Source organism: Pipistrellus hanaki (genome assembly GCF_964339955.1).
Source record: "Pipistrellus hanaki genome assembly, chromosome: 1".
Classification (NCBI taxonomy): Eukaryota; Metazoa; Chordata; class Mammalia; order Chiroptera; family Vespertilionidae; genus Pipistrellus; species Pipistrellus hanaki.
Window position 1 is genome coordinate 61,994,515 of NC_140503.1, and position 16,418 is coordinate 62,010,932.

At 43.0% G+C, this 16,418-nt stretch overlaps 2 protein-coding genes across 9 annotated transcripts in view; one reads left to right on the forward strand and one right to left on the reverse strand.

The window, feature by feature from the left end:
• CHP1 (calcineurin like EF-hand protein 1) overlaps positions 1–10,583 on the reverse strand; it is a 41,530-nt gene extending 30,947 nt beyond the window's left edge. The window contains exon 1 of the mRNA XM_084905003.1: positions 10,232–10,583. Coding sequence (XP_084761129.1) covers positions 10,232–10,298 — 67 coding nt within the window. The 5' untranslated portion in view covers positions 10,299–10,583. The remainder of the gene's footprint in view (positions 1–10,231) is intronic.
• Positions 10,584–10,681: 98 nt separating this feature from the next.
• Positions 10,682–16,418, forward strand: part of EXD1 (exonuclease 3'-5' domain containing 1) — a 67,715-nt gene continuing 61,978 nt past the window's right edge. For 3 of the 8 annotated variants that reach the window (XM_084904647.1, XM_084904646.1, XM_084904651.1), the window contains exons 1-2: positions 10,682–11,151; positions 15,811–15,996. In XM_084904647.1, coding sequence (XP_084760773.1) covers positions 15,864–15,996 — 133 coding nt within the window. In that variant the 5' untranslated portion in view covers positions 10,682–11,151; positions 15,811–15,863. Of the gene's footprint in view, positions 11,152–12,252; positions 12,352–15,810; positions 15,997–16,418 lie in introns of all 8 variants that reach the window. The other 5 variants (XM_084904648.1, XM_084904649.1, XM_084904650.1 and 2 more) reach the window with 4 other exon arrangements.

A 16,418-nucleotide genomic window follows, 5' to 3' on the forward strand; every position in this document is an offset into this window, starting at 1 on the left:
CAAGAAGCAGAAAGATCTTGGAACTACCACAAATGAAGGCAGGACAAGTTTCCGGTAAACTCTTCTCACCACGAGGCACTAAACTAGCAGGAAGGACAGGTACCCCAAATTTGCAAAAGTCTGGTAACTCAAAGGAAGTCTCAGAAGTTGCCAATTACTCTCAGAAAAAGCTGTGCACATGGACGTCTTTAATGAAGCTATATTTTTTTCCCAAAGATGGGAAAATAGTTACTTTATATTGTTGAAAGATTACTTAGAAGACCCTGCTAATATTCCAGACCTTTCTATCATCACTGCCAAAAAAAAAAGAGCATTTGCAGGAAGTTTTAATTCATTACTTTATTTTGAAGAAAAAGTTATCATATACTTTGGGAAGCTTATGGTGTACATGCTCCAACTCAAGATACTTGTGAACGCTGGTTTAAATGCTTTAAAAGTGATGATTTCGATGTGAAAGACAAAGAACATCCAGGACAACCAAAAAAGTTGGAAGACCAACGATTACAAGCACTATTGGACGAAGATGCGTGTCAAACTCAAAAACAACTTGCAAAAAGATTAAACGTTGCTCAGCAAACAATTTCCCATCGTTTACAAGCAAGGAAAGATTTTAAAGGAAGAAAAATGGGTGCCTCATCAACTGGACGAAAGACAATGGAAAACCGAAAAGTCTTCAGTAAAATGTTGCTTCAACAGCACAAAAGAAAGTCTTTTTTGCATCTAATTGTGATTGGCGATGAAAAGTGGATTTATTTTGAGAATTCCAAACGCACAAAATCATGGGTTAATCCAGGTCAACCATCAACATCAACTGCAAGGCCAATTGCTTTGGAAAGAAGACAATGCTCTGCGTTTGGTGGGATCAGGAAGGTGTGGTGTATGATGAGCTTCTAAAACCAGGTGAAACCATTAATACTGATTGCTACTGACAACAAATAATCAATTTGAACTACGCTTTGATTATGAAACGACCAGAATGTGCCAGAAGACACAGCAAAGTAATTTTGTTTATGATGATGCACCATCACACACTTCAAAACCAGTTAAAAACACATTTAAAGATCTTGCCTGGGAAGTATTAACCCACCCATTGATGCACCAGACCTTGCTCCTTTAGATTACCACTTGTTCGGATCAATGGCGCACGTACTTTCTTTTTTTTTCTTTTCTTTCTTTTTTAAAAAATATATTTTATTGATTTTTGTACAGAGAGGAAGGGAGATAGTTAGAAACATCAATGAGAGAGAGTCATCGATCAGCTGCCTCTTGCACACCCCCTACTGGGGATATGCCTGCAACCAAGGTACATGCCCTTGACCGGAATCGAACCCGGGGCCCTTCAGTCCCCAAGCCGACGCTCTATCCATTGAGCCAAACTGGTCCCGGCGGCACACGTACTTTCTGAGCAGCACTTCAAAACGTACGAAGAAGTGAAAAATTGGGTCTCTGAATGGTTTGCCTCAAAAAAAAAGAAAAGTTCTATAGGGATGGTATCCACAAATTACCTGAAAGATGGGGGAAATGTGTAGGTAGCAATGGACATAACTTTGAATAAAGCACTTCTGATGTTTCTCTTGAAATTATCATGTTTTCTTTGATTACAAAATCCACATTATTAACCGGTACACCTAGTAATCCCAAACCAGCTACAGGTGCTAAGTTATACCATCTACATTTCCATTTCTATTAAAGTCAGAAGAGTCTCCACAGTGACAGAACCTTCAGGGACTATGGCATGACAGTGAGAGCCACAACATCTTGCATTAGAAAGTAGTAGCGTCTGCTTTCTAATATAAGTTGAACTTCCACTTATATTCTAGCCTAAGAAATCATTCTCAAGCAATTGCCTTTCCCAGGCATGGGTTCTTTATTGCAACTATCCAGAAACCCACACTAGTTCTATCACTACATCCATCAAACATACACAAACCTCAACTTACTTCCTAAACCTGTTCAACACTTTCCCTATACCAATGACACATCAGAAGCTAGGGACTGTCGAAACCGGTTTCACTCAGTGGTAGAGCGTCCGTCTGCGGACTCAAAGGTCCCGGGTTCGATTCCAGTCAAGGGCATGTACCTTGGTTGTGGGCACATCCCCGGTAGGGGGTGTGCAAGAGGCAGCTGGTTGATGTTTCTCTCTCATCGACGTTTCTAGCTCTCTATCTCTCTCCCTTCCTCTCTGTAAAATAAAAATAAAAAAATAAAAAATTGGTGAAAAACCGCCATTCTCCAGAGCATTATCTCAAAACATTCAGATTCTGCTTCCTGGAAATTTTTGAGTTTAAAAAAAAAAAGAAGAAAAAAAAAAAGAAGCTAAGGACTAAAAAGAAACGAGCCCTCACTGGTTTGGCTCAGCGGATAGAGCATCGGCCCTGCAGACTGGTGTCAAGGGCAGGACCTTGGTTGCAATGTGGGAGGCAACCAATTGATGTGTCTCTCTCACATTGATGTTTCTGTCTGTCTCCCTCCACTCTCCCTAGAAATCAATGAAAAAATATCCTTGGGCGAGGATGAACAGACACACACAGAAAGAAAGAATAGAATCTATTCATTAGCACTCAGTTGGCATAAATTAATTTTCACAGATTAAATGGCTATTTTTTTCTTGTGGATGTATCTATTCTGATATTCAGGCTTTGTATTAATATCCTCTACTTATTATTATTCACAATTTGTCTTAAGTGATTTTGGAATTCAATTTTTTCCTTACTTGAATCTGTTTTTCCTTTTTATTTTGTTTCAATTACAGTTGACATCCAATATCATTCTATATTAATTTCAGGCATATAGCATAGTGATTAAACAATCATATTCTTTACAAAATATTCCCTTTGATATTTCTATTACCCAATTGGCACCCTATATTTATTACAATATTATTGACTATGTTCCCCATGCTGTACTTTATATCCCCATGACTATTTTGTAACTACCAATTTGTATTTCTTAATCCCTTCGCCTTTTTCACCCAGCCCCACAACCCTCTCCCTCTCTGGCAATCATTAGTCTGTTCTCTGTATCTATGAATCTGTTTCTATTTGGTTTTTCATTTATTTTGCCATTTAGACTCCACATATAAGTAAAATCATATGGTATTCATATTTCTCTGTCTGACTTATTTCACTTAGCAGCATAATATCCTTTAGGTCCATTGATGCTGTAGAGCAAATGTTAAGAGTTCATTCTTTTTATTGCTGAGTAATATTCCATTACATCTATATTAATAAAAGCCTAGTGGCCCTCGCGCATGACATCATCACAAGATGACCATGCGCACAGTGGAGGTGGGGCCCAGCAGCCACTCAGCACAGTGAAGCCTGGGGGTCCTACAGCCCAGAGGAGGCCAGTCTGGGCAAATCTGCCACCTTGTGCAGAGGAGGTGAGTCTCAGTGGAGGAGGCGAGTCTCAGTGGAGGAGGCAGCTCACGGCAACTGGAGGGCAGTTGTGGGCTACCGGGCTGACAGGGGAGCAGGTAGGCATCAATCAGGTCGGCAGGGAGCGGTTAGGTTGGCAGGCACAAGTAATTAGGGGCAATCAGGCAGGCAGGCAGGCAGGCAGGCAGGCAGGCAGGCAGGCGAGCATTTAGGAGAGCCAGCGGTCCTGGATTGTGAGGGATGTCCAACTGCCTGTTTAGGCTCAATCCTGCGGGATCAAACCAAAACCAGCAGTCGGCCGTCCCCCAAGGGGTCCCAGATTGGAGAGGGTGCAGGCTGGGCTGAGGACCACCCCTACCCTGTGTACCAGGCCACTAGTATATATATATTAGAGGTCTGATGCATGAAATTCATGCAAGGGGCTTGGCCCTCACAGCCCTGACTTTGTCCGGAAGTTAGTTCAGCTGTCCGGTCTAATTAGCGTATTACACATTTATTTTATACACACCACCACCACCACCACCACCACCACCACCACCACCACTTTTGTTTTTGTTAATCATCAGCAGAGGATATTTTTTTCATTAATTTTTTTTGAGAGTGGGAGTGAGGGAGAGGGAAAGAGAAACACTGATGTGACAAAGACACACTGATTGGTTGCCTCTGCAGATGCTCTGACCAAGGCCGGGGATCAAACATGCAACCTATGTACATGCCTTGACAGGGAATTGAACTAGAGACCCTTTAGTACACAGGTCAACACTCTGACCACTGAGCAACATAAGCCAGGGCTGTAACACAACTTTTTTTATCCATTGCTCTATTGACGGACACAGGTTACTTATTTTGATTAACCTATATAATAAAGATGGAATATGCAAATTGACTGTAACTCCACAACATGTGGTGGGAATATGCAAATTCCACAGCCAATAAAGAGGAAATATGCAAATTTACATGATAAGGTAAGAGGCGGAAGACGACTCCAACCCGAGTGAAGGTGATGCCGGCAGCCAGGGGAAGGAAGGCCTATTCTTGCATGAATCTTCATGCGTCGGGCCTCTGGCTGTGAATAATGCTGCAATGAACATAGAAGTGCACATATTCTAAATGGCTATTAAAAAATAAGTTTTAAATAACTCACAGCCAGATTATTGCTATGGTTAGGTGAACTAAGGGTGGAGGTTACAGAAATTCCAAAGACACTTGTGGCCTTTCCCCTAACGACAAGTTTTATTCAAATGAGCTTAAATTTATGGAATGCTAACGTGTGAAAAATGGTAACAGAACCGAGACCGGTTTGGTTCAATGGATAGAGCGTCGGCTTGGGGACTGAAGGGTCCTGGGTTCGATTCCGGTCAAGGGCATGTACCTTGGTTGCAGGCACATCCCCAGTAGAGGGTGTGCAAGAGGCAGCTGATCGATGATTCTCTCTCATCGATGTTTCTAACTCTCTATCTCCCTCCCTTCTTCTCTGTACAAAATCAATAAAATATATTAAAAAAAAAAAAAAAAGAAAAGAAAAATGGTAAAAGAATAAATAGAAAATTTTTATGCCAACACAAAGTGTTTTGGTTTTTGTTGTAAATATATTTTTGTTGATTTCAGACAGGGAGGGAGAGGAAGAGAGAGATGGAAAACACCAATGATGAGAGAGAATCATTGATCAACTATCTCCTGCATGGCCCACACTGGGGATCGAGCCCGCAACCCAGGCATGTGCCCTGACTGGAAATCGAACCGTGACCTCCTGGTTCATATGTTGACACTCAACCACTGAGCCACACCAACCAGGCTTATTACTGCTTTTTAAACTGTTAGAAACACTGGGATTTCTACTCCTTTAAAAGTTACATTTCCTGCCTAAACTGGTTTGGCTCAGTGGATAGAGCGTCGGCCTGCGGACTGAAGGGTCCCGGGTTCAATTTCGGTCAAGGGCATGTACCTTGGTTGCCAGCACATCCCAGTAGGGGGTGTGCAAGAGGCAGCTGATCAGTGATTCTCTCTCATCGATGTTTCTAACTCTCTGTCCCTCTCTCTTCCTCTCTGTAAAAAAATCAATAAATTAAAAAAAAAAAAAGTTACATATCCTGCTGAAACCGGTTTGGCTCAGTGGATGGAGCATCAGCCTGCGGACTGAAGGGTCCCGGGTTTGATTCCAGTCAGGAACATGTGCATTGGTTGCAGGTGCATGCCCAGTAAGGGGTTTGCAGGAGGCAGCTGGTCAGTGTTTCTCTCTCATCAATGTTTCTAGCTCTGTCCCTCTCCTTTCCTCTCTGTAAAATATTAACATATATATATATATATATATGTATATATATATATATATACATATATATATATATATATATACACACATATATATATATATATATATATATTTTTTTTAATTACATTTCCTTAGAATTGGGAAAACATTTGTACTTGATTCCTAATCCAATGCCCCACTGAAATTAGGAAATGTATAAAATGCTGTAATTTCCCCAATTATATAGTCCTAGACATGGTTTGTATAACTAGCACATGCAAATGGTATCTTCCCTATAAGATGATTATTATCTACTAGAGGCCTGGTGCATGGATTCGTGCACCAGTGGGGGTCCCTCAGTGTGGCCTGCAGACATCTCCCAAGGGGTCCTAGATTGCAAAGGCTGGGGAGGACCGCTGGAGGGCTCCAAGTCATGTCTGGCCCGTCTAGCCTAGTCCCAATCGGTGGGACCCCAGCAGCTACCAGTTGTAGCGACTGCCACCTTGTGGTCAGTGCATGTCATAGTGACTGGTCGAACCATCAAGACATTATCATATTAAGCTTTTATTATATACGATGGTTCAAAATAATACATGCTAACACTTACCTGGTACTTATTATACATGAAGCACTATTCTAAGTAGATTAATCCTCACAATACTCCTATAAAGTAGGTACCATTATTATTCCCTAGGTACCATTATTATTCCCATTTACAGATGATGAAACTAAGACTTACAGGTCATTCTTCCCTAGAATTATTTCCCTAGAATCACTTAGATTAAATTTCAAACACTGGCTAAGCTATTGATACATGAATTCTAATCAATTTACACTTAAGAAAAATTGTTTAAACTTTTCAATGATTGCAATGCAAAGATTTCATATAAAAATAAAGTCAATTTTTCCCAGTCTGGTGTGGCTTATTGGTTGAATCTCTTCCTGTGCACCAAAGTGTCACCAGTTTGATTCCTGGTCAGGGAACATACCCAGGTTTCAGGTTCGGTCCCCTTTCATGGTGAGTTCAGGAGGCAAATGACAGACATTTCTCTCTCAAAAAAATAAATAAATAAATAAATAAATAATAATAAAAAATATATTAAAAAATATATATATAAAGTCAGTTTTTCTCAATTACAATACATTTTCTTATACGCAAAGGGCACAATAAAACACACTTTATATTTTATATTTTTATTGACTTTTTTTTTTTTTTTTTTTTTTTACAGAGAGGGAGAGAGATAGAGAGCTAGAAACGTTGATAAGAGAGAAACATCGACCAGCTGCCTCTTGCACACCTCCTACCGGGGATGTGCCCGCAACCAATGTACATGCCCTTGACCAGAATCGAACCCGGGATCTTTGAGTCCGCAGACCGACGCTCTACAACTGAGCCAAACCAGTTTCGGCAAAACACTTACACTTTACATGTCTCTGATAGTTCCCCAAACTAAGAGCAGATGAAAAAAAGATAAATTCCACCTCTTTACCCCACCCTCAGATACCGTTTTTATTCTTCTAAACTTTTATATCATGTTAAAATTATTGCTTTAGCCGAAACCGGTTTGGCTCAGTGGTAGAGCGTCGGTCTGTGGACTGAAAGGTCCCAGGTTCGATTCCGGTCAGGGGCATGTACGTTGGTTGCGGGCACATCCCCGGTGGGGGGTGTGCAAGAGGCAGCTGGTCGGTGTTTCTCTCATTGACATTTCTAGCTCTCTATCTCTCTTCCTTCCTCTCTGTAAAAAAATCAATAAAAATATATTAAAATGTATTTTAAAATTATTGCTTTAAAAGTCAACTCTGCAATAATATTGTAATAATTATGCATGGTGTCACTAGACTTATTGGGGTAATTGTGCCATAACTTAATAACTGTCTAGTCTGATATATACCTTAAACTAATATTGTGTGTCAAATGTAATTGGAAAATTTTAAAAATATTTTTAAAAATAAAATAAAAATCAACTCTACTGATGGGCACTAACTGAATAAACTGATGGCTTAACTCCCATGGAGGAGGAATAACTGTGGAGCAAGCTTGGGGATAATGTTCCTGGAATTATCAAAAATGCCTTGAATTGTCGAAACCGGTTTGGCTCAATGGATAGAGCGTAGGCCTGCAGACTGAAAGGTCCTGGGTTGGATTCCGGTCAAGGGCATGTACCTTGGTTGCGGGCACATCCCCAGTAGGGGGTGTACAAGAGGCAGCTGATTGATGATTCTCTCTCATCGATGTTTCTAATTCTCTATCCCTCTCTCTTCCTCTCTGTAAAAAAATCAATAAAATATATATATTTTTTAAAAATGCCTTGAGTTAATTTACCCAAATGTAATCCATTCATGCATGTATAAAGGCCCAATTCCTGTCCTTTACAAGGCCAGCCCACAAGGCTTCCCTGAGTCCTGCACGTAGGTGTTACACAATTTCCGTTACCTTATGTCCTGATGCTAATCCTAACTCTTGTGGATTTATCTCCACTACCAAGTTGTGGGCATCTTTTGCCACTATCTGCTTTGAGTACCTAACACAGTACTGAATATAGACATTGAAAAAATTCAGTAAGTACTTGTTTCATTAGGCTCTCATACATTTGTACTGGTTGTGGTCAAGACTCTCCTTTAAAGTTGCTTCATTTTTTGGCAACTAGGAAAACAGCTTTTCCAGGAGTACTTAGTTCTGTGTCTTCACAAGTTACACAATAAAATAACCCAGAGTCCTATAGCATCCAGGCCCCTATCACTGGTCAAATGCAAATAAGCCAGAATGGGATTATTGTTCCCTTTATCTTGAGGCAAAACTAGCTTTTCCCAATTCTCAATATGCTTTACTCTTCCTCATTAATGTGACTCTTTATTTTAAGCACAAATGCTTTAACCCTGATGTCACCTTAGTCCTAACACAGGGGTCATGGCCCAAAATTTAATAAAATGCTTGCTAAATACAAACTGCTTATATTTCTACTCTTGGAGTTAGTGTCATAAACATAGTATAAGGTAAAGTGGCCAAACAAATACTGCACCTTATAAATAACTCCTTTCCATCATTCATCCAAAATCATGAAAAGAACAGCACTGTTATATGGTGAGCTCAACATCATTAGCCTTTATGGAGAAGCATAATGGCCAATATACACTGAGTGGCCGGATTATTATGATCTCTGAATGCATAATAATCTGGCCACTCAGTGTGTGTGTGTGTGTGTGTGTGTGTGTGTGTGTGTGTGTGTATAGATATATTAGAGGCCCGGTGCATGAATTTGTGCATGGGTGGGGGTCCTGGCCAAGGGGAGGGGACATGGGCAGTTGGCTGGCCTGCCTGTTGGTCAATTTGCATATTAGCCTTTTATTATATAGGATATACAATGAGTGACCAGTTTATTATGCGTTCAGAGATCATAATAATCTGGCAATTCAGTGTATTAGGGAACAATGAAAGCAGTAAACCACTTAGACAAGAGCTGGGACCATGTAACATTCCTTCCAAATTGAAGGTTCTAGAAAGTTGAATTTGTCAGAAAGCACTGGACAGCATTTAATTTATCTCAGGTCACCAATACCTAATTCTGTAGTTTCCCCCCAACATGCTCCAATATTACCTATATAAGACCACTGAATTACTTACTGGCCACCTCTATCAAAAACAAGTAGCAGAAAGAGACAACACTCAGATGCTTATATAACTCATGTAAAATACGAGTTGTAATGCATTACTGAGAAATAGTATATGTATTATTAAGGACTATACAAATGTATGTGATGGAGTTTTACAGAGCTTCTGAATCTCCAAAGGCCTATTGCCCTTTGTTCAGGTTAATGAAGAAGAGACTGGACTATAAAAAAAAAATAATAAAAAATCAGTTCTTAATTCAAATTCACACTGAGATTTTTGGAGCACATCCAATTGCCATAGTGACTGCTTAAAGTACACCAGCACAGTAGAAATCAACATATCTGAAATCGGGACTGCAAGCATCCCCAGTGTAAGTAAAAACTGGTGGTCACAGTCTCCATGCTTTTTCTCCACAAATTCAGAAAAAGTCTTATACCCTCAGACCCTGATTATTTCAAAGTCTCCTATCACCAGTTCACATATTTCCAAGTCTTACTATATAATCTGGCTTTCTGCGCTTCTTTTTCCAGTTGTGGCAAGTATTTGTGATTTCCCAAAAAATGTCGGTGGTTTTCAGTCCTTGCCCAGAAATGTCACCTAAGGGACTATATTTCCTTCCTTGCCCGGAAATGTCACCTAAGGGACTATATACCCAGAGCTGCTGAATTTGCGGCTGGTGAGAGGAAAGATGAAGGAGTTGGGGGGCTCTCCTTAGCAGGGAGCGGAGAAACGAGCGGTGTCCGTGCTCTACGGGAATCGCGACTCCCGCCTGTGAGGCGAAGAACAGTCCCCCAAGAGCCAGGACCCCGACCGGGGAGCCGCGGCTGGACGAGCAGGGTCTCCAGCCACCGAGCCCAAAGCGCAGTGCTGGCGGCTGCCCGGGATCCCCGCAACCTCCGGCACCCCCCGGTACCCCAGCCCCAGGCTTGGGCGACATCTGCCCTCAGTCCTCCCAGAGGCGCCCGGACGCGTTCCCACCCCCCGGCCCCGACTCACAGCCCGTCTCCTTCTTGATCTCCTCCAGCTCTTCGTCCCGCAGTAACGTGGAAGCCCGAGACCCCATCGCCGAGCCGGAAGCTCCTCCGAGAGCAGGAGCCTCTGAAGCGACGGCGGAAGCGGGAGGGAAAGAGGGAAGAGAGGGAGGGCCAGGGGTCAAGAAGGAAGAGGGCAGCGTTTCCACCGCGGCCTGGGGAGGGTACCCGGGGGTGGCGCGCGGGCGAGGGCGGCCCCGCGGGCGGCCAATGAGGAGCGGGGCTGCGCCCGGCGCAGGACACGACGTCGGCGCTGCCGGCTCCGGCCCCCGAATGAATCACCTCAGCACCGGCCGCGTCTCACTGGACACGGACCCGCCCCCGGAATTGTGACGCAACGGGCCTTAAAAGGGCAATGCCATTCTGGCTGTAGTGGCTGCAATTAAAAGGGCAACGCCATTTTACTCACTTTTCACGTTAACACCTGCGACAGGTTTCTCACAGAACTCCAACAGAAACCCCCGCCCTACGGACGGCACGGAGAAATAATAACGATAGATAAATGCTCGCTTGGGGACCGCTAGGGTGTCGCCTGAGAACGGCTTGCCGGGAGTTGCACTTCCTCGTTTTCCAGGGCGGCCCTCTCTCCTCCTGGCCGCTGGGGGCGCTCTGACAGCGGCCTCGGCGCCGCGCGCCGGTTGGCTCCGGAGGAACAGCCGGGCCTCTCGGTGGCGCCGGCCGGGCCAACGGCGGCGGCGTTCGCTGGGTCCTCAGGTAACGGCGCCGGGGCTGGGCAGTGCCCGGAGTTCCCCCCAACAGCGGTCCCTCTTCACAGTCCGAGACGGAAGCTCCAGGAACTCACCATTGGGCGAAAATTGCCACAGAATTTCCCAAACTTCCCTTTGGATAAAAACTCCTACCGACAGAGAAGAGTGGATTCCTAGCGTATGGCTCGCCTTTTATTTAAAGTTGGTTATTTTGCCTTAAAAACGAGGAATTTTGGATTTAATTCTTGTGTGTAACCCTCACCCGAAGACGCACACACACACCACACATGTCCTAAAAAATGTATGCACATTTGGAATAATTACAAAGGCAGTGTTTATTAAAGTACGTTTCATTTTCAAAATTGAGCTATCAGCTCTTAAAGTGTGTATACATTTTTTGGGGGGGGCGGGGGGAGAGACCCTGTATTATTTCTTAAATTGATTTTAGAGAGAGGAAGGGAGAGAAATAAACATCTTTCCGTCGCCTCCCATACGCCCCCCCGGGGACTGACCCGGGATCCTGGGTGCTGCCCGGATGGAGTGGCACCGGCCCCGCTTCTCTGGCTCCACCTTCCCGCCTGAGGGACCGCGAGCCAACCCACCGAGCCACGTCGGCCAGGGCTGCATGTTATCCTTACGACATGTTTTGTTTTCTTGAAAACAAATGCACTCGGTAAATGAGTCGCAGGTGAACTAGTTCTTTGCCTGTGGCTTCAGTGCCTTTATCTCCCTCCCCCTCCCCCCATGTTGTTTTGTTCGGAGCCGGTTGAGAGGTGGTTAGAACAAATTCTGCCCTCCATCACTTAGGACCTGAGCACTGGGGGACTCAGCAAGCTGCCCAAGTGAGCTTGGCTTACTAGTTTTACGCTTCAGCTAAGGCTCTGCCGGCTTAGCATGAGACCGAGGGAGGTCCTCCTCCCACTGACTTGCTTTCAGGACTGATTTGCTCTTGTAGGTAGAGACTGGTGTCTGCCTCTGGATGCAGAGTGTGATCTTTGGGATATGCCGGTCTGTCTTGCAAGTATAGGTGTGGTAGAAAAGGCTTGATGTCAGCCAAGTGAAGGTCCTTTTTCTGAGTCTGCCCTGAAGCCCATCTCCGGATTTTGACCTTAGTTTTTCCTTCCTAATCCTGAATCTACCATTTGCAGCTGTCCTCTGGAAAAACTCTTTGCGTTAATGTTTTTTTCTTACTTTACTGTTTTTTAAGCTTCCTTACACTTCAAGCATTTCACAAACTTTTATTTCTTTTTTTTAAATATATTTTATTGATTTTTTACAGAGAGAAGAGAGAGGGATAGAGTCAGAAACATCAATGAGAGAGAATCATCAATCAGCTGCCTCCCGCACACCCCCCACCAGGGATGTGCGGGCAACCAAGGTACATGCCCCCGGACCCGAACCCGGGACCCCTCAGTCCACAGGCCAATGCTCCATCCACTGAGCCAAACCGGTCTTGGCAAACTTTTATTTCTTATGTATCATTTAAACATAAATTATTTTTTTACCTCTATGAAGGGCTGTTTTTTTCCAGTTTCATGCCCTTTTTTGTGTCTGTAAAAATTCCCCTTTTGCCTCTTTGGATTGACTCCAGTGTTTCCCAACCTTCTCTCATGATGAGAATCACCTGGTGGAGTTGTTAAAACACAGATTCCTGAATCCCAACTAAGAAGTGCTAAACTAGAATTTTTGGGAACATATAGGTAAAATTGTATACTTAACTAGTGCTCTAAGACAGATTTTATATACAGAGCACTAAGTTGTTAAAACACAGTTTTAACAACTTAGTCCAGAGTTGTTAAAACACAGATTTAAAAACTTAGTCCAGAGTTGTTAAAACACAGATTCCTGAATCCCAACTAAGAAGTGCTAAACTAGAATTTTTGAGAACATATAGGTAAAATTGCATACCTAACTTAGTGCTCTGTATATAACATCTGTGTTAGAGCACTAGTTAAGTATACAATTTTACCTATATGTTCCCAAAAATTCTAGTTTAGCACTTCTTAGTTGGGATTCAGGAATCTGTGTTTTAACAACTCCACCAGGTGATTCTCATCATGAGAGAAGGTTGGGAAACACTGGACTAGACAATGAAAGAAGATTTTCTCATCAGACACTCTGGTGACATGTTTTCCCTGGATGCTTAACACCTGGTCTTGCCCTACATGTGCTCTTCACTAAGGGCCTGGTTTTAGGAGAGTTCAAGTTCCATTATCATCTTAATGTGTGCCTTCGGTCAAGTGCTCTAAATGTTTAAGCCTCAGTTTCTGCAAGTGTAAATTAGGTAACAGTTGTTGTAGGCAACAAATAACATTTGTGAAAGTACTTGCTAGACCTTAAAATATAAAAATATAGGTAATTTATCTGACTAAAATTGCTATGTATTTTCTCTCCTTCTTCCTAGTTGAATTATACCTTAATAATTCCATCAATGTTTTATTTCATAGTTAAACTAGAGGCTTGGTACACGAAATTTGTGCATGGGTAGGGTCTCTAGGCCTGGCAGGCGATCAGGGCCAATTGGGACCTTCCAGCTGCTGGCCAGTGCCTTCCTTCTTTCCATGCCACCACCTGATAGCGCATGACTTAGTGAGTCATTGAACTCCCAGTTGAAGAGTGGACAATTTGGATGTTAGGCTTTTATATAGAGAGACTAGAGGCCTGGTGCACAAATTCATGCATAGTGGGGGCTCCTCGGCCTGGCCAAAGGTCAGAGCCAATGGGGGCTGAGCTGTCGGCCAGAGGAAGTTTGCTGTGGGAGTGCACTGACTACCAGGGGGCCGCTCCTACATTGAGCGTCTGCCCCCTGGTGGTCAGTGTGTATCATAGCAACCAGTCTTAAAGGTAAAGTTTTTTTTCTTTTTTCTTTTATTTTTTTAAATAAATCTTTATTGTTCATATTATTACAAAGGTTCCTCATTTCTTCCCCCCTCCACCAGGTTCCCACCCCACCCTCCGCCCCCTTCCCATCCCCCATTGTCCTCATCCATAGGTGCAGTTTATGTTCAGTCTCTTCCTCCCTCCCTTTCCCCGATAGTAAATCCGTTTTCAGATAGTAAATCAGTTACTTATCATTTTCTCATATCAATAATACCTCCACATGCCCAATGATACATTTCACACAAAAGACATTTCCAAATAGGTCAACCAGCCTCATTCAGGCCCCACCCAAGGCACTCACAGATCAACACCCCAGCCCTATACTAACTCAACACATCCAGATCTAAGCCTTCATCACTTGATTCATCAGACCCTCAAGTTCCCACAAAAGTTTCCAGCCATGTCTGAGAGGCAGCCGTGGGGCATGGGCAGGCGAGGAGCGAGCTGTTTCGGGCCTGGCTGCTCTGGGCCTGGCTTCTGTTGCTCTGGTTCGTTCCACAACCAGCTGCTCCGGGTCTGGTAACCGCCGCTCCCGACCTAGTTGCTCTGGACTTGGCTGCTGCTGCTCCGGGCCTGGCCGCACCAGACCCGGCTGCTCCGGGCCTGGCCGCTCCTACATTGAACGTCTGCCCCCTGGTGGTCAGTGTGTATCATAGCAACCAGTCTTAAAGGTAAAGTTTTTTTGTACATTTCTGCATTAGCATCTCTATACTAATAAAAGAAAGATGCAAATTGACTGTACCTTTGTGACACCCTCCAGCCAATCAGGAGTGAGTATACAAATTAGCCCAAGGAAACTGATGGGCTAATTTGCATACACAGGCTCCGAGCGGCCAGGGGCAGAATGCAGGCGTTTTGCACCGCCTCATCCACTCTGGGCCTCTGGGCAGCACGGGAAGGCAGAAAGGCAACTCCGGGCTAGAGCAAAGGCGGAAAGGTAGCTCCAGCCAGAGTGAAGGCTGTATTGGCAGCCAGGGGAAGGAAGACTCATTCTTGCACAAATCTTCGTGCATTGAGCTTCTAGTTTTATATGATGAGCATGCATCATTTTCACAAAAACAGTGGAATTTTCCAAAACTAGTGTGTGGTATTTGGCAGTTTAATCTTTTAGGCTGCAAATGACTGACTGGTGATACTACATCAACCCAGTGCCTGAGCTGTGGCCAGAGTGGGATTGAATGGCCCTTGCAGTGAAATGGCAATTTCACTAGAGTGGTAATGAATAAATTTTGATAGTTTTAAATCACTTATACTTTGGTTGGTTAGAATGTTAAATCCTGGCCTGGCAAGTGTGGCTTCAGTGGTTGAGCATCGACCTATGAACCAAGAGGTCCCGGGTCGATTCCCAGTTAGGGCACATGCCTGGGTTGTGGGCTCGATCCCCAGTGTGGGGTGTGCAGGAGACAGCAAATCAATGATTCTCCTTCATCATTGATTTGCTGTCTCTCTCTCGCACTCCCCTCCTTCTGAAATCAATAAAAATATTTTTTTTTAATGAAATGTCAAACTGCAAATGTTACTAACCTAGAAGAGGATAGAGTAGAGACATTTCTGGGGTAAACAGTTTGTATTGCAAATGTTTTGCCAGAATCAATTTTTATCATTTGTTCTTTTAGTTTTTATGGTTGATATTAAAAAATATATATGTATCTGCCATTAAACAGTTTATAAATATTCTGCTTATTCAATTAGCTAAGGAAGGGAATGTGATATTACCCCATTTTATAGTTGAAGTCATCAAGCCTACCTTATCTTAAGTCCTATGGTTTTCATTTCCCCAGGTAAATAAATTAGAGTTGGTGCTTCCAATGATCATTTTTCTCATCATTGTAAAAAGATAAAACTTAATTACTGTTAAATTTTCTTTTTCTTGTATCTTACAGGTATAGAGAAAGAAAACATAACCTCACTCCCCCACAAAATATTTTTAAAGTCATGGATCTCTTTTATTTTCAAGTGCTTAGATACTTAAAGAAGATTTCTTGAAGACTGCTTTTGGAGTAAAAAAGCATGGATCCCAGCAGTGACTACCATTACCTCAATCAGATTTTGTGGAGAAGGGTGAAACTCACATTGGTTTGTGGCATCTTTGAGGGAGTGCTCCAGCATGTGGACCCTAACAAGATTGTTATCTTGAAGAAAGGTCTCTTTTTATTTCTCATACGTAATCTTCTGCCTTTTAAGAAATTCATAGCTTAGTTTGGGTGATGACTCTGGGCTCCTCTAGGATTGTTAGTAGGCATCATTCCTATTTTAGGAAAGGGTAGGAGGAAGATTAGAATGCTATTTTCCCTAACAACAACATGGCTGCATATGCTAGCTTGTCCCACTTCTATACTTTTATTGACATGATAGTAGAAAATTTTAATATATTTATTTAATTGGGTAGTTCTTTTAATTTTTCTCTGTATGCATCTTGAAATTTAAAATAACTGCTCTATTAGAATTGCTTTTGGCTTTTTTTTTTTTAATTTCTTTATTGATTAAGTTGTTACATATGTGTCCTTATTCCTCCATTACTCCCCCTCATTCCCCCCCCCCCACTCATGCCCTCACCCCCATTGT